The sequence below is a fragment of the Meles meles genome, chromosome 4 (genome assembly GCF_922984935.1).
Source record: "Meles meles chromosome 4, mMelMel3.1 paternal haplotype, whole genome shotgun sequence".
Classification (NCBI taxonomy): Eukaryota; Metazoa; Chordata; class Mammalia; order Carnivora; family Mustelidae; genus Meles; species Meles meles.
In genome coordinates, this window is record NC_060069.1 from 164,156,016 (window position 1) to 164,180,660 (window position 24,645).

The following is a 24,645-nucleotide window of genomic DNA, read 5'->3' on the forward strand; positions in this document are numbered from 1 at the left end:
TTCCCTGGTGAATCATGCCCCGAACTGGGAGGGAAATGCACTGGAGAGTTGATTAAAAAGGAATCAAATCGGTCTTTGTTCGGCAGATGCTAGGAGAGCTGGTCTTCGGGGTTTACGAATGAAAGCAGCTTTCCGTCACCCACGCCCCTGTGGAGGAGGGGACCGCCCTAGAAACACCAGCCGTCACCCCACAGACACGCCCGCTGTCACCCGTCATCACAGTGTGGCCTGCAGGTGTCCTGCTGCCCACTCATGCCCACGGTCTGCCTGGGGCACCACCCTCCCGAGGGGCACCCCCCATCAGGGACACTGGTCTGGTGACCAGAGCCGTGGGTCTGGTGGGAGCCCCTCCCCTCTGCTCGGTCCTCACCTCCTGGCCCAGGAGATGTCCCTGCCACTCCCTTCCTAAAGTCCCCTGCTCACTCCCCTGCTGTCCTTCTTGGGCTGGACCCAGGGTCTGTGGGACCATGACCTGGGCCTGGGGGAGGATACCTGACCGTGCTCCTGGCTGAGGGCCCGTGGGTTGGGGGGGCACCCCATGCCCTGGGGTGTAGGCTCAGCTCTGGCCCTGACTGTGGCTGGGGGTCCGGCACAAGGCGGTCCACCCCCCGCGCCTCATGAGCCCCCCGGGCAGAGGGACCAGGAAGGCAGAGGACAGTGAAGGCCCCCCCCCGCCGGCTGGGTCAGGAGGTGGTGTGAGCCGGAGCTGCTTCACGGAGTGGGGAGGGGGAACAGGGGGACCCCTCCCCGTCCTCGATGACTCGGCCTGCAGCCCCCCATCAGCTGCTCGGGCACCAGAGTCCCCCTTGGCTGCCGGGCTGCCCCGGGTTGTGGCCAAGGCTGTTTCCGCCGGGATGTTCTTTCCTTCCATCTTCCACCCACGGTTCCGGGGCTTTGACAGACGGGACAGCGGAGCCCTGCGGCAGCTTCCCTCTCCCGGAACTTGCCTTCCTGACACCAGGAGTCACAGGGACACGGGCGGGGGGAGGGCGCGGAGAGAAAAGCAGGGGCATTTGCGGGGTCTCCTGGGGGCCTCCTGTCCGGGGTCCGGGGTCCCGCCCCTGCACCTCAGGCGCTGGCCTCCAGGGTGCGGGGACACTCGTGGGGACGTGGAGCACACGTTCGCACGCACTCACACTCACAACTTGCTCACACACTCACACTCACTCTCACACGTCCACTCGCACTCGTGCCCACACTTGCTCTCACACTCACACTCTCTCACACGCTCACACGCATGTTCTCTTACACTTACACACTCACGCCGGAGGCCATTGGAGGAGAGCCCTGCTCTGGGCCCCCTGGGGTGGGTGACCACCTGCGTCCCGGGGCAGCCGCCCAGCGTGGGGGCCAGAGCCAAGGGCACGGGCGCTGCTGTGTCGCCGGCCGCCCTCCTGCAGGCCCCCGGCCCGACTGCCCGTCCCCTGGAGACCCACTTTCCTGCCAGGCCGGCCCGTGTGGCCCCAGGATGGTTTCCAACCTGTCACCTGCTACCCACCCCCAGGGCTCTGCAGCCCGTGCCCGGCTGGGACCCACAGGGACCTCCAGCCCGTTTCCCTCGGAACCGCTGCGCACTGGGGTCCCGCTCCCGACCCGTCTCCCCGCAGCTGTTCGGGGGGCCGCGCAGGCCCTCGTCCCGCGGATTCTGGCTGTGCTGCCCCCGCGGGGCTCCCCTTCTGGGTCCCGGTGCACCATGCGTGGCGGGCAGCCCCAAGGTGAAGACCCAGGCCCACAGGCTGGCTCTGGGACCCCGGAGGGGGTCCGCAAGGCCCCAGTGGCACAGCAGGGACGGGAAAAAGGACGCCCGCCTCACCCCGAGCCAGGACAGAGCTGCGGAGCCCCGCACGCCCACGCCCCACCCGCATTCTCCCCGCACACGGACCCCGAGGGCTGCAGTCCGCTCGCGGTAATGGGCAGGAGCCAGGCTCCCGAGCTGGGGTGCAGCGCCGCCTGAACCCCAACTCTCCATGGCCTGTGTGTCGGGGCTGGGGCTGCAGGGGAGTCCGTCCCAGGAAGACCGTGCGGCGCTCCTGGAGAGAGAAGGTGCAACAGGGAGGAGGGAACCGGCCTCACCCCAGGCTCAGGAAACATGCAGGACGGCGGCGAGGCTCAGCCCGGGGTGCGGGACCCGCTGCTTCCTTATTGCTCCCGCCTGCTTCCCGTGTTTCCCGTGTTTTCGCTCGTGTGAGGCGCATCACTGCACACCCAGGAAAGGTGGGCGAAGGCATCTACGCAGACATGTGCCAGGTGAGCGCGCGGCGGTCACAGTGTTCACAGCAGAGACATCCTGCCTCACCGCGGTCACAGCGGCCACAACCAGCCAGTCGGGAAACGACAGGTGCTGGCAGGACGCGGAGAAAGGGGAGCCTCCTGCACGGTTGGTGGGAACACAGGCTGGTGCGGCCGCTCTGGAAAACAGCGTGGAGGGTCCTCAGAAAGTTGAGAATAGAGCTGCCCTACGACCCAGCAACCGCACTACTGGGTATTTACCCCAAAGATGCAGATGGAGTGACCCGAAGGGACCCCTGCCCCCCAGTGTTCACAGCAGCGACGCCCACGACAGCCAGACTGCGGGAAGAGCCCGGATGTCCGTCGGCAGATGAACGGACGGAGAAGACGGGGTTCGTCTGCACGACGGAATGTGACTCGGCCGTCAGAAAGGGAGATGTCCTGCCCTTTGCATCGACGTGGATGGGACTGGGGGTATCGTGCTGAGCGAAGTAAGTCAGCCAGAGAAAGACAATTATGTGATCTCACTCGCATGTGGGATATGAGAAACGAAACAGACGGCAAAGAAGGAAAAGAAAGAAAGAGGCAAACCAGGAAACACTCTTCCTCTGGAGAACAAGTCGTGGTCCCCAGAGGGCGCAGGGGCGGGGATGGGGCGGGCAGTGGGGGGGCTGCCCTGATGAGCAGGGGTGAGGTACGACTCCTCACCTGACGCTGATGTCATGCTGGACGTTAATTACCTGGAATTTAACTAAAAACTGTAAACAACGTTGAAAGACACAAAAGCATGGGCTCTTAGTAAAGGATGATGCTTTTCTCCTCTTGTGATTTTTCCCGTACCTTCCTCGTAAGAGGAAACCACCATTTCTCAAGGCAACATCGCCAAGCGCTTGTGCACAGAAGCGCCCGAGCCTCCCGCCGGGCAGACGTGCGTGGTCCCGGCCCCACCGCGGGCAGCTCCGGCCTCCTGTGAGCCCAGGCGCCACCGTCCGCAGGGGCGGGTCACGGCCTGGCGGGACGGGGACCCCACGGCTTAGCCGGTCACCCATGCGCTCGGGCTCCGGTGGGTCCCAAGTGGGTGCCAGGGCACAGCGTGTTCCTACGTCCCCCAAACCCGCAGGGACTCTGCAGACCCAGTGGCTCCAGCGGGAGGAGGCAGCGACGGGACAGGCTCCCATGGGGCGTTGACATCGCGGGTCTGAACCCGAAGCCGAAGCCGGGAGCGGAGGCCCCAAGCAGGAGCGCAGGTGGGATGACTTTGGAGGCGGCTGGAGCTTCTCACCTGGTTAGTGCCCAGAAATCCCGGCGAGGAGGTGTGGGGGAGACGCGGGCAGAAATCCTGGAACGATCACTGAGAAGTGTGATTTCTGAAGGATTTCTCAAAAGTCTCTTTATTTTGGTATGTCTTTAAGCTATAAAGCACGTACGCTGCTGGTATCAGACAAGTTCAGCAGCTCCAGCTCCGGAGGAGTCTTCTGGAACCTTCTCGGGGGAGGGGGGCTCTGGCCACATCTGGAGCCCACCCCACCGGGTGGGGCCTTCACACCGTCCTCACACTCGGGACCTCTCTCCGTGTGCGTGTGCGTGTTTGTGTTCACACACGCACAACTGCCTCGAACAACACGGGCTTGAACGGTTCGGTTTGCTTCCGTAGGGTTTTTCCTGAAACGCGTTTTTCTGCAAATGTGTTTTCCTGGTGATTTTAATACTTTACTCTTCCCTCTCGCGGACGATCGTGAGAACACAGGACATGGACACACAGCGCAGTAAACGTTTCCGCGATACCAGAGTTGGGGGCCTGAGTCCGCGGTGTGCGTCCTGGTTGACTCGCTTTCCCCAGTGTGTGTCGGCCGACCCGAGGAGCCGTGTCTACGGGGGCAGCAACAGGGAAATCTGACTGCGCTGTGGGCTCCCGGCAGGAGCCGTCTGGTCCGAGGGGACCGTCCCGCCCGCAGGGTCTCCGTCGGGCACCCTATACTCGCCCTGTGGGGAGCCCACCGGCGTCCCCCAGAGCGGGACGAAGCCCAGGGCACAGCCGCCCCAGAGCGAGCAGGGCCGCCGGTGACTCACTCCCGGGAGACCCCCGCCCACCGCGCCGCCCCCGCCCCGGCCCCTCCTCCGCGCCGCCCTCCGGCCCGCCCTCTGGGGCTGGGACTCTGGCGGCTGGAGAGCACAGAGGAGTCCTCCTCTCCAACCCGCCAGTCGTCAGCGGCCCACCCGGACCCCTGCCCTCGCTCGATGGTGACCCTGGGGCGGTAACATGAAGCCGGCCCGCGCTCTGCTCCCCCTGCTGCTGCAGGCCTGCTGGGCGGCCGCCCAGGACGCCCCGGGCAACGCCAGGGCTGTGGCCTTCCAGGGTGAGTGACTCCCAGCACCTCTGGCTCCGCTTTTGCGCGGGGACCCACCGCACCCTTGCCCCGACGGGAGAGCGGCGGCCGGCACCGGCACCGGGTTCTTTAAATTCCCCAGCGTGGCCTGCAGCAGGGCCCGGCCTCTGGAGCTCCCCCCCCCGCGGGTGTCAGGCGGCCAGCGGTGGGGATCGGGGCCGACACCCTCCGGGCTTGGCCTACTTGCTCTCCCGGGCTCCTTCCCTCCGACTCCTCCCCGGCCGGTGCGCTCACACCTTGTCCAGGCGGCGGTCGTGCCCCGGGTCCTTTCCAGGCCCAGAGGGACAGTCCTGCCGGCCACAGCGGGGCTCCCCGGCCTGCGGGAGTTGACGGCTGTCCCCCCAATCGGGTGGGCTTCCCAGAACACGCATGGGGGCTCTCACGGTCACCCAGCCCCCTTGCCGGGCCAGCACCAGGGGGAGGTGGCCTCCCTGTGCCCAGGAGGGTGCGGGGCGTGAGCCTCAGGCCCCGCACCCCTTGCCTGGCCAGACTGCCCCGTGGACCTCTTCTTTGTGCTGGACACCTCCGAGAGCGTGGCCTTGAGGCTGAAGCCCTATGGAGCCCTGGTGGACAAGGTCAAGTCCTTCACCAAGCGGTTCATCGACAACCTGAGAGACAGGTACGGGGGGCCTGCATGTCCAGGAGCCTCCTGGGGAGGGTGGCGGTCGGCAGGCGGAGCCCAGTCCCCTTCCCAGGGGCACAGCCGGGGTGAACCAGGCAGCTCCGTCACTTTCGGTGTCCACAGTGGCTCCAGTGGGCCAGGAAAGGGCCGAGTCTGGGAAGGAGCGGACGGCGGGGCGGCACCTGTCTGCCTGGTCAGCCGGGGGCCTGGGGACAGCGCTGCCATCGGGGGTCCTGGGACCCAGACGTGCCTCCCTGCTCCCCAGCCGAGTGGGTGTCAGGAGCTGGTGGGAGGCTCTGCGGCCCCTCCCGGTGCCTGAAGAAGGGCCCCTGGCCACCTCCGGGACGCTGACCTGCCGGTCGCACGGTCAGACCCTGTGTCCTGACCAGCATCCTGCTGTTCTCACGCCCTGGTCGGGGCCCAGAGAGCCTGTGGGCTTCACTCACTCCCTCTCCCTCACGCAGGGGGTGGGTCCCAGGGCATTGGGTATGGCTGCAGTTAGACACGCCCACGGGCGGGGTCAAGGCCATGGGGGAGGGTCAGGGTCAGAACCAGGCTCCTCCCCACTCCCCTGTGCAGGGCCTGGCCCCACCTGGTCCCTTGTCCACCCTCTGAGTCGAGGACCAGGGCTCCCAGCCGCCCACCTGCTTTGAGGGGGTTTCAAGGACAGAGGATGGGGGCTGCCCAGTGTGGGGCGTGTGACCCGAAATCTTGAACTCAGCCAAAATGCCAGGGCGCCTGAGGCCCACCGCCCCCTCCCCAAAGGTGCCTGTGGGCTCGTGACTCAATTTCTGAAGACTCAGTTTCCCCACCTGGGAAATGGGGTCAGCTCTCCTGCTGCTGATGCCGTTCGCCGCACGGTGGGGGCCACGTGTCCCCAGCAGGGTAAACGGCGGAAGCCTCTGGCGAGGGTGCACAGGGACAGGGACGGACGGCCACTCAGAGTGTCCCACTTCGAGCTGACTCGAGCCAACCTTGCCCTGCCCTGGCACCCGCCCCTCACCTGTGGTCCCATCCCTGGAGGGGCCCATGGCTCCCCACCGGGAGGTCAGGGGCTATGGTGGCCCTCCTGGTCCCCTGCCCCACCATGGGTCACGTGGGGTCCCCAGGGCAGGGACTCGGGAAGTCCAGCCTGTGCTTCTGTCCCCTCCCTGCCGGGGTGTGACGGGGACGGGCAGTGTGTCCTCCTGCGAAATGGTGGCCCTGGTGCCCGCAGACGGACACACATGGGCAGTGGCGGGGAGCCGGGAGCCGGCCCACGGGGCTGCACTCTCACCCGGCCTGTGGTCTCAGGTACTACCGGTGCGACCGCAACCTGGTGTGGAACGCGGGCGCCCTGCACTACAGCGACGAGGTGGAGATCATCAGCCCGCTGCGGCCCATGCCCAGCGACCGCGACGCCCTCAAGGCCAGGGTGGACGCGGTCAAGTACTTCGGCAAGGGCACCTACACGGACTGCGCCATCAAGAAGGGGCTGGAGGAGCTGCTCGTGGGGTGGGTGTCCTGCGTCTGCACGCAGCTCCCGTGTCCCCGGCGCGTCCCCGGCACGTCCCTCAGAGGCTGCTCTGCCGTCCTGACGCCGCTGGCGGTCGCCCTGGGAACCGTCCTTGTGCCCAGGGCACCATGCTGGTGGCTGCCAAGGGTCTGTCTCCATGAGCTGTCCCCTGTCTCCTCAACCACTGAAAGCAGAGGGACCCACAGGACCCGAAGTGCCCAGCCACTCCGGCGGTAGCTCGACCCCGCCACAGCCCCCTCTTCAGCTGTCCCCTCCCGCTACCTGTGGTCGCGCGTCCCCTGGTCAGGAAGCCCGCGGGCGGCGAGGACGTGGGCCCCTCCCCGGGGATGCGTGCATCTCCAAGAGAGTGTTCTGGAGAACTGTCCTCCCACAGACCTTTCTTCATTCCCCGTACGGGCAGCTCGACAGGCGGGACGGACTGCCCAGCGCCACAGCCAGCCGCCCTGAGAGCTGGTTTGGGTCTGGGTCTCCCTCCAGGGCCGTTGGCCTCCAGCTCCTCCTCTCGGGTCCGGGGGGTCCCAGCTCTGTTCCCGAGGTGCCCTGAGCCGTCAGGGTCATCAGGGCCTGGAGGGGGCCAGGCCTGCGGGGGCCTCACTGCTGCCCACCCCCTCGCAGGGGCTCCCACCTGAAGGAGAACAAGTACCTGGTCGTGGTCACCGATGGGCACCCCCTGGAGGGCTACAAGGAGCCATGTGGGGGCCTGGAGGACGCCGTGAACGAGGCCAAGCACCTGGGCGTCAAAGTCTTCTCCGTGGCCATCACGCCCGACCACCTGGTAGGCCCCCCCATCCCCGCGCCCTCTCTGGGCTGGGCGCCGGCAATGCGCCGCAGACACGGGGGGCCGGGGTCCCTGGTGTCGCCGGCCTCACTCCTCGTCCACGCCAGGAGCCGCGCCTGAGCATCATCGCCACGGACCACACCTACCGCCGGAACTTCACCGCGGCCGACTGGGGGCAGAGCAGGGACGCGGAGGAGGTCATCGCCCAGACCATCGACACCATCACGGACATGATCGTGAGCGGCCCCTGCCCTCGCGCCTGCTCGGGGCTGGGAGATCCCGCGGCTCCGAACGCAAATTAACGCCACTTTCCTTCTCACTTTTCAGAAAAACAACGTGGAACAAGTGGTAGGAGCCCCCTCGCCTCCCCCCTCCCCCCCGTCCCCAACCATCCCTGCCCATACCCCCCTCCCCTCCCCCCCAGTCCCCATCCGTCCCTTCCCCATTCCCCTCCCCTCCCCTCCTGTCTCTGTCCTTCCCCTCCCTCCTCCCCTCCCCCCCAGGGCCTCACCAGCCCCTTCCTCCGTGGGTGCCCGCCATCGGGGAGCAGGGGGTGTCCAGGACCCTCTGCGGCCCCGTTCCCTAACGCGTCCTGTCCTTCCTTCCGCAGTGCTGCTCCTTCGAATGCCAGGTGAGTGGGGGACCCTGACCCCTCTGGGCTCAGCCCGGCTGCAAGAGCAGGCTGACCTTTCTCTCTGTCTTCCAGCCTGCCAGAGGACCTCCTGGGCCACGGGGAGACCCTGGGTACGAGGTGAGTGGCTGTGCCCGTCCCTGGAGGGAGAGAAGAGACAGGACAGTGCGGCAAGTGTCCCCGCGGCCGGAAGCCCCTGGTGTTAGGGACGCAGGGGGACCCCGGGCAGCTGTCCTAACGCCCCACAGAGCGTCCGCCCACACCAGGTGTAGGGAGAGGGAAGGTGCCCCTCGCTGAGCAGGTGGGGAGAAAGTCCCTGCATGGGGGTCCTGGGGCTGATGCTGTGGCCGCGGGCTGGTGTGGGGGTGTGGTCTGACCGGGGGCTCCATCATTCCCCGATGCACTTTCCTTGGGCCCGGCTGGAGTCGGGGGTGGGGAGGGTGCGCCCAAGACCAGGTGTGGCTCGCCCAGAGCCCACCTTCGTGGCCAGCACACCTGCAAGGTGCAGGTTTCCTGCTAGTCCTAAAAATATTGGAGTCCACGGCCACGAAGCCATGTGAGCTCTGCCCCAGGAGCCGAGCCCGGCCGGGGAGCTCCACGCGCAGCCGAAGCGGGTGCCGCGGGGAAAGGTCTAGGGGCCGGGCCGGCCAGCGCGGGCAGCTCAGGGCCTGGTGGGCTGCCGGGGGGGCCGGCGCTCCTGACCTCACAGACCCCGGGGCCACCACGGTGATGGGGAAGGAGCCCGAGTGCCCCAAGGACTCTGAAGGTCCACGTTAGAGCTCGTTAACCCTTCTCTCAGGAGCAGGTCAGGTCCTTTCCGCCAGGTGATGGGAGGTAAACAGAAATTGTCCCCAACCTTGACCTGCTCTGTGTTCCAGGGAGAACGTGGGAAGCCGGGTCTTCCCGGAGAGAAAGGAGAAGCCGGAGACCCCGTGAGTGCTAAGCACCTGATCTTGGGGTGCGGAAAAGCCTGAGGCGGGTGGGGAGCTCGATGGACGCTTCTGTAGGACGGCTGGTTCCTGGGCACTGTGGCATGCGGCCTGACCCTCAGAGCACGCGGCCCCAGGGGCAGTGAGGGCACAGGACGCACACGCAGCCGTCCCTTCCGGCACAATCCGCCCAGACCCGCACTCCGGCCCAGCTCTCAGTGGGGCAGGTGGGGGTCAGCCCGAGGCTGTCTCCCCGCAGACCACCCTCCTCCTCCTGGGGGCCCGTGACCTCCCCCTCCTCAGCTCCTCCTCTGGGGCGTGAACTAGACCTTCCCCTCCCCCCTCCCCAGGGCCCTTGGCCTTCCCCTCCCCTCCCTGGAGCGACCCGGAGGAGACCCCCAGGAGTGGGAGGTGGAGCCTTCACATCAGGGCTGCTCTCTGGGACCCTAACCACGCGCTCTCAGGCTGGCCAGGCCTGAGCAGAGTGGGGGCACGGGAGAGCGGGCGGGGGCTTCCTCCGCCCCCACAGGTGTCTAACAGGCGTCCTCCTCTGCGTTCAGGGAAGACCCGGGGACCTCGGACCCATCGGCTACCAGGGGATGAAGGTGTGTCTCCCCTCCTTTCAGAGTGGTCAGCCCTTCCTGGGGCCCAGACACGTGTGGGCTCGTCCCCGGGCACTGGGCCCCAGGACACCAGTGACACCCCTCTGTCCTCTGTCTGCTCTGTAGGGAGAGAAAGGGAGCCGAGGGGAGAAGGTGAGTAAGACCTTCAGGTCGCGTCCTCAGGGCACAGAGCCCCCCCACCCACGCGAGACTAACACTGCCCATCGCGGGCGTGTCCAAGTCTCCCTGAGCTGGTGGGGGTCTGTCCTGCCCGCCCTCCTCTGCTCCCTGGGAAGATGCCCCTGGCCAGTTTCCAGGGAACCTGCCTCATGTTGGGGGGCCACCCCCCGTGCTCTCTCTTCTCGTCTCTGCAGGGATCCAGGGGAGCCAAGGGCTACAAGGTGAGTGTGGGGGCAGGGACGTGCCTTCTGCCCTCGGGGGTGCCGGCTGACCTTTGGGAACCTCGGGCTTTGCACCTTGCAGGGCGAGAAGGGCAAGCGAGGCATCGATGGTGTGGACGGCATGAAGGTGAGCCCACCGGCCGGGGGGGCGGGGGACGTTTCTTGCCAAGCCCCAGGCCCCAGTGGACCCCAAGCCTCCTGGTCAAGTTCAGACCAGCGTCCTGGCGGGGCTTTCCTGGGAGGGGTGTGTGCGCCAGAGCGAGTGTCCGACGGCTGACCTGCCTTCCTCTTCCAGGGGGAGACGGGGTACCCCGGCCTGCCAGGCTGCAAGGGCTCGCCCGGATTTGACGTAAGTCGCCGCTTGGAGACCAGGTCTCAGGAGCGAACAGGGTCCCCCCTTCTCTGGACGCTCTAAGACGTCCCCGGGGCCGCACCACGTGCAGACCCCCCTTCCCAGTGTCTGACGTAGCCATGTCCAGTCCGAGGGCTGCTTGTCAAAGACCGAGGACTGACCCCCTACAATTTCTCACCAGGGCGCTCAAGGACCCCCCGGGCCCAAGGGTGACCCGGGTGCCTTCGGACGGAAAGGAGAGAAAGTGAGTGACAGGGGTCGGGCATCCCCGCCTCCTCAGAAGCCCTCCCCGGGGGAGGCAGGGCGTGGGGTGGAGAGAGCCGCCCCGTGTCGCGGAGCTCAGAGGGGCCCGGGGCCCCCGTCTGCACGGCCTGGAGCCCGTCGGCTCACGGTGAAGTCCCGGTTGGGGGTGAGCAGGGTGCTGGTGGTCGCGACCCGGTGAAGTGGAGAGTGAGGACGCGAGGTTCTGAGCCTGACCTGGAGCCCCACGTCTGTCGCTGGTCTCTCCGGCGTCTCCAGCGACCGGAGAGCTCGGCGGGATGACGGGCAAGGGGCCGGATCCGACGGCGTCCGGACCTGGGCCGGTTCTCAGCATCTGGCCAACGGCTGTGGGGCCCCAGCCTAACTTTCCGAGGCGCTCACGGCCCTGCATCGGGCTCGGCCCCCGACAGGCGCCGCGGAGAGGGAGGGTGGCCTGAAGTCTGGGTGAGGAAGCCGGGGGCAGGGTCCCCGCCGGCTGACCTTTCGGATCTTTCCAGGGTGCCCCTGGAGCCGACGGGGAGCCCGGGAGGCCAGGGAACACGGGCCCCCCCGGAGATGAGGTGAGACTCAGGGAGAGGCGGGCGGATGGGGCAGGGGGCTCCAGGAGCAGGGGCAACTGCAGCCCTGGGCCCCAGTGTGAGGTCAGAGGCCGATGGTTCCACGCTTGTTCCCCCCCAGGGCGAGCCGGGTTTGCCTGGTCCCCCAGGAGAGAAGGGAGAGGCCGGTGACGAGGTGAGCACCCACATTCCGTCTCCTGCCCCCAGCTCCCCCCTAAAGTAGTTTCCAGTCCTGACTGACTGACCTTGTTTGCTCCCCTTAATCCCAGGGAAACCCGGGACCGGACGGTGCCCCCGGCGAGAGGGTGAGTGGGGCGGGGTGGCGTCTGGTCTCACCAGGAAGTGGCCAGTGCGGCTCAGAGGCCCCGAGCTCCTATCTGAGCCCGGGGGGACCTCAGTCTCTGAAAGGGTGGGGTGTCCTGCTGGGGGTCAGCCCACACCCGGGCCTCGAACCCCCTCCCCCAACGCCTGTCTGAGCTGAAGCATCGCCTCCCTCTGCTTCTCTCCACACAGGGAGGCCCTGGGGAAAGAGGACCACGGGGGACCCCCGGTGTGCGGGGCCCACGGGGAGACCCGGTGAGTCACTGTTCATCAGGCTGAGGAGGGGGACAGAGCCTGAGGTCCGGTGTGTCAGGCCATCGCCTCACAGGACACATGCCACCAGGTCCCTTTGGCCTCCAGATTTCAGGCGACCCATGCCCTCACCTGCTGCTTTCCCAACGGCGATCACCCTGGTTCACAAAGGGCCGCGGCTCCTGTGCTCAGCCCCCAGCCCCAATCCCCAGCCCAGACCCCCAGCCCGGCCCCCAAGATCCGACCCCCCAAACCTGACCCCCAGCCTGGACCCCCAACCCCAACCCCTGGCCCCAGAGGTCTCGGGCCTGCGGGAGGCCAGGAGGAGGGTGTGGGTACAGACATGGGAGCAGGGGAGCTGAGGGACGCAGGGTTCTCTCCTCGCCCCTCACCAGGACCAGCACGTCCGGGGAACCACACTCACACAATCACACACACAATCGTGCACACACACACAATCGCACGCACACGCTCTCTCACGTGCACGAACACACGCACACACGCCTGCGCACGCACAGTCACACCGGGACACAGAGCACATTTGCCCCCGAGCGCGGCACCTGTCGGGTGTTCACGACGCCTGTCCCTGAGGTCGCTGCTCCGCCCGGCCCGCAGCACGATTTACTGACCTCCCCTCCCCCGTCACACGCGTGATTTTCCAAACACTTGCCGGGGTCCCAGCAGCCGCGTAAAGGCTGCTCGGGCTCTGGAAAGACCCCTCCTGCCCCCAGAAGAGAAGGAGACTTAGGAACTTGGACCTCGTGGTCCCCACGGCCCGGCCGCCTTGCCTCGCTGCTGCCCGCACCCCCGGCCTCCTTCCGGAGCTTTCTCTGGCCCTGTGGTTCACTGGGAAGGTTCTGCGGTGCCCCCGGGCAGCCCACACTGGCCTGGTTAGAGGAGGGGGCGACAGGCGCCCCCCAACATCCTGGAGCCCGGGGAAGGGATGACGCCTTCCACACATGAGGTGTGGACCAGGCCTTGCTGCCGCTGCGGGGGGCCAGGCCCCAGGGTCCCTCCTGGTGACCACCCAGGTGAAGCTGCTCCTCCCCAGGACACCTGTCCCCCTGTCCCGCCGGGGAGTGGGCTCAGCCCGAGGCCAAGGTCACTGGAAGAGAGACATGCTTTCTGCCCCGTTCCAGCTCCTCGTCACCCTCAGAACCCCACGGCCCCCAGCACGGGGCTTGGGGCAGGACATCAGGGGGAGCACGGCCCCTCCCTAGCTACCCTGCTGAGATCGAGGCCGGGAAATGGGAGCTCAGGCCAGGCTGCACCCCAGGGAGCACCCCAGCAGCTCTGGTCCGTGGGCCAGTCCAGGAGCTGGCTGGAGAAGGAGCCAATGTCAGGGGCACCTGCAGGCTCAGCAGCGCGGGCCCCCACCCCACAGCCTCCTAGCGAGTCTCCAGGTGGCCTTGCCCTTCCCCCCCAGGCCTGCTTAATTCCTGGGAGGAGGGGCCAGGCCAGGGCCCTGTGGGGAATGGCTCTTCCCTGCTTCCCGGCACACTTCTCAGAGAGCTGGGGGCACGCTGGCAGCTGGCCTTGCCCGCAGCTGCCCAGGCAGCTTGGCCTCTCCTGGCCTCCACACTCACCGACTCATCCCTCCCCAGGGCGAAGCCGGACCCCAAGGAGACCAGGGACGAGAAGGCCCCGTCGGCATCCCGGGAGACCCGGTAGGGAGCTATCGGGGGTGGGGGCGTCGTCGGGCCAGCAGGAAGGCTGCCAGCGGCTCCTGGATTTAAGGGAGGGCTCTCTCCACTTCTGCCTGGGGGCTTCCTGCGGGGGCTGCCCAGGGTCAGCAGCACCTGCGGGGAGGGGCAGCCTGGTGGCCAAGTCCCATGGCCTACAGACTCTGTGCTCAGAGGGGCACAGCCAGAGGCTGCCCTGTCACCTGGCTGGCATCTGCCAGGACCAGAGCTGAGTGAGCGGACCCCTGGCCGCCCTCGGAGCTCTGCCCTCTGTCCTATCCAGCTGGCTCTGGAGGAAGGCAGTAGGGGACCCCGGGACCCCTGGGGACAGCCCCTCGTCTGCCAGGGCAGGGTCTGCCCACACTGGAGACCGTGTCTGAGCCCCCAGGAGGCATCGGGGGCAAGAGGCTTGGTCCACATGAGGAATCCAGGTGTGAGACCCTGGCTGGAGGCAGACTGGGGCGTCCGAGCATCAGTCTTGCACGGGACACCGTCCAGAGGCCATGCTGGGGACGAGAGGGCAGTGGGGGCCTGGAGGCCATGCAGTTCCGGGTTCCTGAGCCCTGAGACCCCAACAGGAGGAGCTCAAGGCTGTCCTGCCGTCCAGGCTGGGGCCCCCAGGGCGACCACCCCCCGAAAGAGCTCAGGAAGAGGCCGGGTAGCACGTGCCCCCCCTGCATCCACCGGGCAACCCCCTTGTTTGGCCCAGACGCTCTCAGTCTGCCTGCTGCTCTGGTGGGGTCACTCGCTGGGCACCTCCCGCTGGGGATGAGGTGGCCGTCCGGCCTGCAGGGAGGAGTCTGGGCGGACAGAAAGGAACGGCCTCTGAGCTGGGATGGGGACCGCCTGGTGGGCAGGAGAAGGGGGTGCCCCCCTGCTGGGTGGAGAGCTCCCAGCGGGATGGCAGATGGGAGAGGGGCCGCCCTCAGAGCACCCAGGCCTCGGGCTCTGCTGGGCTTGGCTTGTGGCTTCAAGTCTTTTCCGTGGCTTTTCTTGTGGAGAGGAATTTGGAATTGGGATTTTAACGAAAAGGGAATTTAAAACACGAGAGAAGAAGCCCTGATAGGGCTGCCAAGGGTCAAGACGGAATTTTAAAAAACGCACCTGGGTCCATTCCGGTGTGGCTTGTGGGAGGCGCGCAGTGGACCCACTTCCAGACCCACTTTGAGACCAGCTCGGTGGGAGACGTGCCTCCCACATAATTACAAGTTGGGCTCCCTGGGAGCCGTTCTCAGGCTGTGGCCATGTGTGAGCGCATGGGCCCTGCTGCCGCGGGCCCAGAGCCCAAGACCTCCAGTGTCCGCTTCTCCCCTTTCCGGGCAGTAAAGACAGATGACGTCTCCCAAATAAAATAGGGTAGAAGTTCTGTGGCTTCCATCCCTCCCTCCCTCCATCCATCTGTCCATCCATCCATCTTGAAATACTTCCAAGGCTACATCCAAAACATAAACTCTTGACAGCGTAATTTCTTGGCCGGATGACACGTGCGTGAGAGGGTGTGCGGAAGCGAGTGTGCGTGAGTGCTATGTGCCAGACGACCCGACTTTAGCCGCACCGTGCGTTCCCCAAGAGCATGAAGCAGCCACCGCGTTCACACCTTTGCCAACAGGAGAGGCCGTCAGACTTCATCCGTGCGCTTTGCTCTTCAGGGGAAAGCCGCGTGCTCTCGTGGTTTGCACAGTACTTGAGGGGAGGCGGAGCGCGGTCTCTCGGGTCTCCAGGCCGTGTCCCTCCTTCTGGCTGTCCCTTCAGTTGTTCATTTTCCATCGAGTCCGTCTTTCCGCGAGGATGTGCAGGAGGCCCTCACCCACCGTGCAGACATTTTTCCAAGTTTGCCGTCTGCCTGGGACTGTTCTGGGGACTCGTCGTTCAGGACGTTCTGCTCATTTACACGATTCCAAGTACATTCGCCTCTTCGGTTGTATTCTTTCTGCCTCCTTTTTGTTTCACTTGGACGCTCCACCGGGGCTAGAAGGGAGGTGGGCTTGACCTGGCTTGAACTTTTCTGTGACCGGTGAGCCTGTGTTCACGACATCGCTAAGGGCAGGAGCGACTTTTCCTGGCGGTAGAGGACACGAAGGTCAGGTTTTAGCTTCTCTTCTCCGGGTCTCCCCGGAATCTGTGCCTCCCCCCGCCCCCCCCCTCCCGTGACAACAGCTGTCCCAGGAGGAGCTGCTCCCGCCGCCCGCCGCATCCTCAGGCTCCCCTGCCGTCCCCACGCACCTGCTCCCCAGCGGTGATCCGGCCGCCAGGACGAGCTGGCGACTGTCCCGCCGCCCGGTGATCTGGTCCTTCTCCCGCAGCACAATTCAGGAAGTTGTTCAAGACCTAACGGCATCAAACACTGCAAGGCAGAGCCGTCACCGGGCTCTACTCTTGAGTTTCCAGTTTCCGGGCCACTGTCAGTGTGAAAACCGGACGCTCCCAAAGGCTGTGGGGGACGAGGGACCCCTGGCCTTGCTGGGAGGAGGCCCTGTGTCCCTCCAGCCCGCAGTCCAGCTGAGGAGCGTCTGCATCTGACCTGCAGCCCCGGGCCGCTTGCTCGCCTGAGCCCTCCGCAGAGGCTGGGGGCCTAGGCAGCTTTGGGATCAGGCTTGTCCACACTGGTCACCCAGCTTCCCAGCCTCAGTGCTGTTTCCGCCTCTGGGGCTCTCTGTTCCTCCGAACCCCGTCGTAGCCTCACCCCTGCAGACCCTCAGGGCAGTTGGCTGCTGCACCGGGGGCCGGGGGGAGTTTCTGGGAAATGGGTTTCCCAGACCCCAGGAAGCCATAGTGGAGCCGTCCAGAAACTGGAGGAAGGGTCAGCATCCCGCCTCGTCTCTTCCCTCGTCTTGTCCCTGCGCTGGGGACCGGCACTGCCCACCAGGAGCCACGGGGCCCTCGGGCTGTGTCCCCGTGTTCCCAGAGGCGCCTTCCTCCCTCCGCCCCGATGCTGCTGAGGCAGCTACAGAAACTGTCCCAAGCGCAGCGACCCTCAGTCCCCGTCTCCTGGGGCCTGGGACGCCTCTCCCACTGGCCTGGCCGAGGGCACAGAGGGCCTCTTTTTCCCATCGTCCCCCCCGGCCCCCTGTCATGTCCCCAGGGCCGGCCCCCTGGGAACCAGAGTTGGCCCCATTGTCGGGCCCCAGAGCCAACCCCCAGGACCCGAGTCGGGGCTGCTGGTCCCCGTGGGTGGCGAGCCCCGTCCCAGGTTGTGTGTGATGCCAGGGCCCGAGGCGCAGAGGCCTGGCTGGAGCTGGACTCCCCTGGGGTCGTAGCGGGAGAGTCGGACGGTGGCAGCGCCGGGTGCCTGCTGGTTAATGGGACAGGTCAGATGACCAGGGGCTGTGGGAGAACCGAGCCAAGAAGGGCCTCACCGGGAGGCGCCTGCCTGAGGACGGGGCGGGCGGACAGGCCTCAGCCCTGGGTGCTGGCGGGCAGGGTCCGGAGTGGCCAGGGGCTCCCCACGTGGTGTCCGCTCACCCCTTCTTCGAGCCTGGCCGGGGATGTCCCTGAACCCTTGGGACACCGAGACTCTGGACCCAGAAAGGCAGGCAGCTGGCCTCCAGGGACTGTGTAGACCAGGCCGAGCGGCCCGCGGGGGTCTGGGTGGGTGGCCGGTGTGGGGTGGAGAGGGGTACAACAGGCGTGTTCCCCTCTGCAGGGCGAGGCTGGCCCCCCTGGACCTAAAGGTTACCGAGGTGACGAGGGGCCCCCGGGGCCCGAGGTGAGTGCCCCCCCAACCCGGCCCAGGCGCACACAGAGGCTTTAGTGCATTTCGTGGTGTCTGTGTCTTTCAGGAAACTTGGAAAATGCAGGAAAAAAACAAAACAGAATTGAAATCTAAAATACAACCCCCCGGACATAAATAATAACAATCTAGCTTATTTCTTTCCGACTTATTTTTCTTATTTGCACATTATACCTTATAAATGTGGCTTCACAAAGTTTTTTTTTAATTTTTTCATTATGAACATTTTCTAAAACCTTTAATGAGTTTTCAAACCTCGATGGACACATGCTTCCACCACGCCCCCAGGCCGTGTCCCTCTGCTTCTCGGAGCTCTGGCCTGTCCGAAATCCCAGCCCAGAGGGGAGGGGACTGTCGCACCCCGGGGGCGACCACGGGTGGGTCACGAGGTGGAGGTCCGGCCCCCCGCGGAGTCGGGTACCCATGGAGCGCCCGGGACTCATCACCGCTGGGCCGATGGGTGGAAACGTGCTCTTTTATCTGGCCCTGTGGGGCCTCCCTGCCCCAGAGCCCTGTGGGGCCTCTGAGTGTGCTCCCTCACTTTTCCCAAACCTCCTCCTGCCCTCCTAGGGTGCCAGAGGAGCCCCAGGGCCCGCAGGACCGCCTGGAGACCCCGGGCTGATGGGCGAGAGGGTGAGTGGTGGTGCCAAGGGCTCGGGGCCTGGGCGGGGACGAGTTTCCGTGTGGGGTCCGAGGGTCCCCCCAGCAGGGTCTGGGGAGGCTCTCCGCGGGCCACTGTCCCCTCTCGGCTGCTGTGGTCCCTGGTCACCATGGGCACAGCCCCTCCCGCTCCGCTCCGGGGACAAGCAGGCCGGCCCCGCGCAGGGGGTGTCTCCCGGGGCCGCTGAAGCCCTCGGGCACCCCCCAGAGCCTGGGCGCTTCCCAGGGACAGACGCGGTCTCCTCTCCGCAGGGGGAAGACGGCCCTCCCGGAAACGGCACCGAGGGCTTCCCGGGCTTCCCTGTGAGTCCCCGTCTTCCCGCCCCATCGCCCCCTTTGGTCCAGCCAGGGCGGGCCCAGGACCGCGGGTGGCCGAGGAAGGGGTGGCGGGGGAGTGGTCCATGGGGTGCCCCTCCCCCAGCCAGGCCGGGGCCTGGTGCGACTGGCTTGTCTTTCCCCGCAGGGCTATCCGGGCAGCAGGGGTCCCCCCGGGATAAACGTGAGTACACGCCATCGCGCTGCTGGTGTGTTCACGCGCCCACGTGTGTGACACACAGGCACCCTCCGCCCAGGCCCCTCCCACACGTGTCCCTGTCTGCGGGTGCCCCTGCCTGGCCTCCCCTCTGGGCTCCCGGGGACTGACCCCCGAACCCCGGGCTTCCTTGGGCCCACACCGGGCCTCGGTGTCTCTGCAGGCGGGACACGGTGTCTCCTTCATCTTTTCCTTTTCAAATTTCTGCTTCTCAAAAAGGAAGCGCGGTGCTGTGACTTACGGTTCCTAGAGCTGATGGGAAACAGAACTCGGGGGACATAGAGGGACCGCTCGGTGCCGGTCCTGGGGGACAGCCACCCGGCCCGCGGGGTGCACCCGAGAGGGGGTGTGTGTCTGGTCACCACGCACCCCAGGGGCCTGCTTCCCCAGGGGGAACCCACTCCAACCCTGGGCCGGCGTCCCAGCCACACACACACACGCCCTCTTGCCAGGACTCCCTGCCGCTTACCGCGTGCTCCCTGTCCCCTGCAGGGCACTAAAGGCTACCCAGGCCTCAAGGGGGATGAGGGAGAAGCCGGAGACCCTGGAGAGGATGTGAGTGCAGAGCCCGCAGGGATGCCGGGAAATCACCCGGAGCAGCTTCCACCCGGGGGGGTGTGCGGGGAGGTGGCCGTGTGCCGTCTGGGCTGTGAGGGCTCCGCGGGGGGCTGGGGGCAGGGCACCCAAAGCAGGGGCCGTGGACGGACCGGCAGCAGATGGTCCGGCCAGTGGTGGTTGTCGGTGGTGACAGTGCGCCGTTCCCTTCCAGAACAATGACATCTCACCCCCAGGTGTCAAAGGAGCAAAGGGGTACCGGGGCCCCGAAGGCCCCCAGGTGAGTGGGCGTGGCCAGCCAGGGCAGGGCACCCTGGGATTCGGAGGCTGCGGGGGAGTCGGAGCAGGAACCTGGGAAGTGGGTCTCTGGGAGAGGTTGGCCCTTTGACAGGAGGGGAGGGAACAGGCCGAGCCCAGGGTCGTGGGGGCTTTGGAAAGAGGGAGCAGCTGGTCACTGCTGAGACATGAAGAGAGCACAGCAAGCCCGGGGCTCTGGCACAGCCAGACTGGAAGGAACTCTCCATCCCACGGCGAGCTCCGGGAACCCCCACGCAGGGCCACACCCAGCCCACCTGCGCCCCCGGCGATCACAGAATACGGGGCAGTCAGGGGCTGTCCCGTAGCCCTCAGTGTGCAGAGGCTCGGGGGCTCTTGCGGGGAGGTGGGGTCAGCCCGAGGGCTGGGCGGCGAGGGGTCGGTGCTCGGGGCCCTCCTCAGACCTGCGGTTCAGGGAGCCACGCGCCCTTACCGCCTTCCTCCGCTCCTTCCTCCGACAGGGGCCCCCAGGACACACGGGACCGCCGGGGCCAGATGTAAGTGGGTGTCCGTAAATGTCCCTGGGGGGCTGGCCGCTCTGGCCACGGATCCCACAGGGTGGGACGCCACGATCGTCGTGGAGGGACATGGGGTGTCCACGTAGCAGTGACCACGTCAGGTGCCCCTGCCCTGGGTGTCCGACACCTGGCACGCGCACCCCACCATGGTACCAGGGCGAGGCGACCCAGCCCCGTTCAGCCCCGCTGAGCCTCTGGTGCATGTCTCTCCCCCCAGGAATGCGAGATCGTGGACATCATCATGAAAATGTGCTGTGAGTAGCCCTCGTCTCTGCAGAAGTGTCTTAGTTGGGAAGAATCGGGTCCTGCCAGCCCCGGCGCCTCCCTCTGACACTCACGGGCCGGGGGTGGGGGGTCCTTTAAACCGTGGGTGGAGGTTTAAGTGGGGGACAGGAGTGTGTCCCCCTCACAAGGAAGTCCCGGGGGGAGGGGCACCGGGCAGGGCAGCTTGCCCTGCGAGGACATGCAGGCGGGCAGGGTCTCCACGGGGACATAACGCTCTCTTTCTCCTCTTTCCCCAGCTTGCTGTGGTGAGTCATGAGCACGGTTCTCCAGGGTTCTCTGGGGCTCCCTGTGGGTGGTGGGTTAGGCCCCTCCTCCTGGCTTACCTGGGAGGGCAGCAGCTGGCCCTCACGTCCCACCAGGCCACCGTGGCCTTGGGGCGCAGTCCGGCCCCCTCCTCGTCCCAGGAACCTGCACGGACAGCCACCGGCGTGGGGGAGCCAGAAGCCTGAGGGTCCCGCCTCCAGCGGGGGTGGCGGTGCTGCGTGGGGCCACGGGAGGCCCCCCGGGCTGACACTGTCCTTGCCTGCAGAGTGCAAGTGCGGCCCCATCGACATCCTCTTTGTGCTGGACAGCTCGGAGAGCATCGGCCTCCAGAACTTCGAGATCGCCAAGGACTTCATCATCAAGGTCCTGGACCGGCTGAGCAGGGACGAGCTGGTCAAGGTGAGGCCGAGCCGCCTGCCGTTCCCCGGGAGCAGCCGGCGCGGACCCAGGGCGGGAGGGGGCTGGGCCCCGGGCGCTGCGTTTGTGCCCCCACTGGGGCGTGAGAGCCGGGGCCGATGCTGGGTGCAGGGGCTGCGGGAGCCCCGCGTCCACTCCTGACCGGGCGTGGGGCGCGCAGTTCGAGCCGGGCCAGTCGCACGCGGGCGTGGTGCAGTACAGCCACAACCAGATGCAGGAGCACGTGGACCTGAGGAGCCCCGGCATCCGGAACGTCCAGGAGCTCAAGGAGTGAGTGCGTGTGCCCGGCCGCCCGTGTGCCTGTGGTCCCCGAGGGTGCCCACCCGGCCCTGCGCCCCGCCCGCGCTGACCCAAGCGTCCACCCCGCAGAGCCGTCAAGAAGCTGCGGTGGATGGCGGGGGGCACGTTCACAGGGGAGGCCCTGCGGTACACCCGCGACCAGCTGCTGCCGCCCACGTCCAGCAACCGGATTGCGCTCGTCATAACGGACGGCCGCTCGGACACCCAGAGGGACACCACCCCGCTCAGCGTGCTCTGTGGCCCCGACATCCAGGTGCGGCTGCCTCCGCGCCCCTGCGCCCCTCCCCCACACCCCCCGGTGCCCCTGCGCCCCCGGAAGTCTACCTTCCCCACCGGGGCTGTGCCCACACTGTCCCTCCCTTCCAGGTGGTCTCCGTGGGCATCAAGGACATGTTCGGCTATGCCGCAGGCTCCGACCAGCTCAACGTCATCTCCTGCCAAGGCCTGGCATCCCAGGGCCGGCCGGGCATCTCGCTGGTCAAGGAGAACTACGCAGAGCTGCTGGACGACAACTTCCTGAAGAACGTCACCACCCAGATCTGTATAGGTGGGCTTGGCACGGGGACCTCCCCCGCGGCCGTGCCGGGAGGTGGTTGGGCCGCCGTGACCCCCCCCGCCGCTGGAGCCGCTCAGCCCCGGCCAGCAGCACGTGACCCTGCCACCAGCGGCCCCAAGCCCTTGCTGGGGAAGGCCGTGGCCCCGTGTCGGCAGGGGTCCCCTGTGCTTCTGCTGCTCTGTCCCAGGAGCGCTCACACTCCCTGGGGTCCGGCCACACGCTTGTGCGCTGGGTGCCCTTGGAGCCGAGAGGCCTCCCCGGCCCCCAGCTCAGAATATGCGCTTCTAGGCTCTTTTTGGCTACTGAGTGGGGCCCATGGTGCGGGCAGGTGGCCCACAGCCAGAGAGAGCTGCCGGGGTCCGACTGGCCTGCGTGGTCGGCCCGGGTCAGCGTTGCCCACGAGCAGTGCAGCCCAGCTCTGACCCGGCAGCCACCCTTGTCCTCGCTGAGCTTGTTTCCCCATCGAGAGGGGCCCCCACGGGGTCAGTGGGAGGACCACGTGATCACATCTCAGGCCGACCCTTGCTTAGGGGTGTCCCCCTCCTGGTGGGGCCCACGGGCTGAGGAGGTGCCAGCCAGGCATCCGGGAGGGCCACCCATGTACCTGCCCCACGGGGGCTCTGCCGTCCGGCCGGCGGGCTGCGGAGAGGACAGCCGTCCGTGAGGTCACCGGCTTTATGTTGGGTTTTCTTTTTTACAGACAAGAAGTGTCCGGACTACACCTGCCCGAGTGAGTAGCTGGGGTGTGCGGGCCAGGGGGACGCTCCCGGGGGTGGGGGCGCGTCCTAACCTGCATCCATCCCACAGTCACGTTCTCCTCCCCGGCCGACATCACCATCCTGCTGGACGGCTCGGCCAGCGTGGGCAGCCACAACTTCGACACCACCAAGCGCTTCGCCAAGCGGCTGGCCGAGCGCTTCCTGACGGCGGGCCGGGCCGACCCGTCCCACGACGTGCGCGTGGCCGTGGTGCAGTACAGCGGCCCCGGACAGCAGCAGCCCGGCCGCGGGGCCCTGCAGTTCCTGCAGAACTACACCGTGCTGGCTGGCACCGTGGACGCCATGAGCTTCTTCAACGACGCCACCGACGTCAACGACGCCCTGGCCTTCGTGACGCGCTTCTACCGCGAGGCCTCGTCCCGGGACGCCAAGAAGAGGCTCCTGCTGTTCTCCGACGGCAACTCGCAGGGGGCCACGGCGGCCGCCATCGAGAAGGCGGTGCAGGAGGCCCAGCGGGCGGACATCGAGATCTTCGTGGTGGTGGTGGGCCGCCAGGTCAACGAGCCGCACGTCCGCGTCCTGGTCACGGGCAAGACGGCCGAGTACGACGTGGCCTTCGGCGAGCGCCACCTGTTCCGTGTGCCCAGCTACCAGGCCCTGCTGCGCGGCGTCTTCTACCAGACGGTGTCCAGGAAGGTGGCGCAGGGCTAGCACCGGGCGTCCCCCACGGGAACGGCGGCGAGGCCCCCACGGTCCGCACCAGCCCGACAGTGACGACTCCGGGAAGGACGGGCTCGGAAAGGCCTGTTTGACCCGCCCCTCTGGCCCCGGGACGCGCCAGCCCGTGCCCTCCCCTCCGTGGTCTCTGAACCTCCCCCGACCTCCGCAGGCTCTGAACCCCCCACAGCTCTCGGCCTTTCCTGGGGGGTTGCCAGAGCCCTGCCTCCCGGCCTCATCTTTCTCACGAACCCCCGTTCTCTAGTCACAGCCCGTGACGTGCTGCGAGTCTGCTAGTGACGTCGCGGGAGACCGTGGGCCTCCGTGTTTGGAAAGCCTGGGTGGAGGTTTCTCCCGCCTCACCCGTGCTGAGTCGGCTCCTGCCTGCTCAGGGCTCGGGCCTCATTTCTGCTCTTTGGGCCGTGGAGCTCGGGCGACGGATGCACTCGGACCAGCATCTCTGCAAACAGCAGAAAATGGTGGCTCCTCAGCCCTGTGTCCCCGAGAGCCCCGGAAACAAAGGTGCTAACCGTGTGCCCCCCTCTCCGTCTACTCGGAGGCCTGGGCACAAGGCGATGTATGTTCTGTTTTCTTTTAAAAAATCAAAAAAAAAAAAAAAAAAAACAAACAACAACCCAAAGCTCTGTCCCGAGGGAGTGATTGGTCCTCCATTTTACTGAAGACCCTCTTTATATGTTAGTTTTATTTTTACTCCTTCCCGTGTTTTTGCCCACTTGTCCGTGTCCGCGACTTTTCCGATTAAAGGTTTTCACTCCTCTGCCCGTGGTCATCCTTGTGAGGACTTACAATCCCCCCAGGCTGACGTGTCCCTCTCCAGCAGGAGGGACAGCTGGGGTCCGGCACGGGTGTGCCCCCAAGCAGGCTGTCAGCCCCGGGGACGGGCCGAACCCCTCCAGGTGTGGGGAGCCGGGGAAGGACCGTCGAGGCAGGGAGGAGCGAGGAGGGGCCCGACACCCTGGGCTATAGAAGCCGAAGCACATCAGATCTCGGGGGTGGGGAGAGCTGCCCAGACCCAACGAGACAAAGCCCCGAAGAGCCCCAGTGAGTCCTGGAGGAGGAGTCATGACCAGCAGACCCCAGGGGACACCCGGCCATGGTCCAGAAACAGGTGTCCGGGGGCGGCGGGCATCCCCTCGCAGGAGTGGTCCCGGCCTCAAAAAGGGCGGAGTGGGTGGGGAAGGAGGAAACGCGCAGCCACCGAAATGCCCAGGGCTCTCCGCCCTGCTGCTGGGCCACTGCAGAGTGAGGGGAGGACGTGGGTTTGGACACACTCGGGCCCGGGGGGAAAGGAGGGCTGTGCCAGGGCGGGCAGAGGCAGGGGGGAGGAGCCCGGCAAATGTGGGGGGGGGACGGGCCAGCCTTCTCTGGACACACCAGGGGAGCCAGGCAGGGGCCGGGGGCAGGACTCGGTGGAGCACCCCCAGACAGAATTAGCAGGGTCGTCTGACCCCGTCTCAGCCCTGCTTCTGTGTCCACTGTGCCGTGCTGGGGGGACATTTCCCTTCCCCGGGCCGTCATCCCTGGGCCCACAGGCTA

The 24,645-nt window shown here is 66.6% G+C and overlaps 1 protein-coding gene across 1 annotated transcript; it reads left to right on the forward strand.

Annotated features, from left to right (window-relative positions):
* Window positions 1-4,395: 4,395 nt before the first annotated feature.
* COL6A1 (collagen type VI alpha 1 chain) lies at window positions 4,396-23,866 on the forward strand. The gene is made up of 35 exons (XM_046002590.1): window positions 4,396-4,586; window positions 5,106-5,235; window positions 6,532-6,732; window positions 7,370-7,529; window positions 7,640-7,768; window positions 7,860-7,880; window positions 8,143-8,163; window positions 8,239-8,283; window positions 9,042-9,095; window positions 9,653-9,697; window positions 9,821-9,847; window positions 10,069-10,095; window positions 10,178-10,222; window positions 10,391-10,444; window positions 10,629-10,691; window positions 11,206-11,268; window positions 11,387-11,440; window positions 11,535-11,570; window positions 11,779-11,841; window positions 13,443-13,505; window positions 17,164-17,226; window positions 17,821-17,883; window positions 18,163-18,213; window positions 18,374-18,409; window positions 18,935-18,997; window positions 19,212-19,277; window positions 19,774-19,809; window positions 20,048-20,084; window positions 20,352-20,360; window positions 20,645-20,778; window positions 20,957-21,066; window positions 21,166-21,349; window positions 21,463-21,643; window positions 22,353-22,382; window positions 22,460-23,866. The coding sequence occupies exons 1-35, from the start codon at window positions 4,490-4,492 to the stop codon at window positions 23,080-23,082; spliced, it is 3,084 nt and encodes a 1,027-aa protein (XP_045858546.1). The 5' UTR covers window positions 4,396-4,489; the 3' UTR covers window positions 23,083-23,866.
* Window positions 23,867-24,645: the final 779 nt, after the last annotated feature.

Bases quoted from the DNA above. Each gene is read 5' to 3' on its own strand.
- COL6A1 (XM_046002590.1), top strand. From the start codon at position 4,490: ATGAAGCCGGCCCGCGCTCTGCTCCCCCTGCTGCTGCAGGCCTGCTGG. The intron at 10,223-10,390 runs GTGAGCCCACCG...TTCCTCTTCCAG, and splicing joins ATGGTGTGGACGGCATGAAG to GGGGAGACGGGGTACCCCGG. The intron at 21,350-21,462 runs GTGCGGCTGCCT...CCTCCCTTCCAG, and splicing joins TCTGTGGCCCCGACATCCAG to GTGGTCTCCGTGGGCATCAA.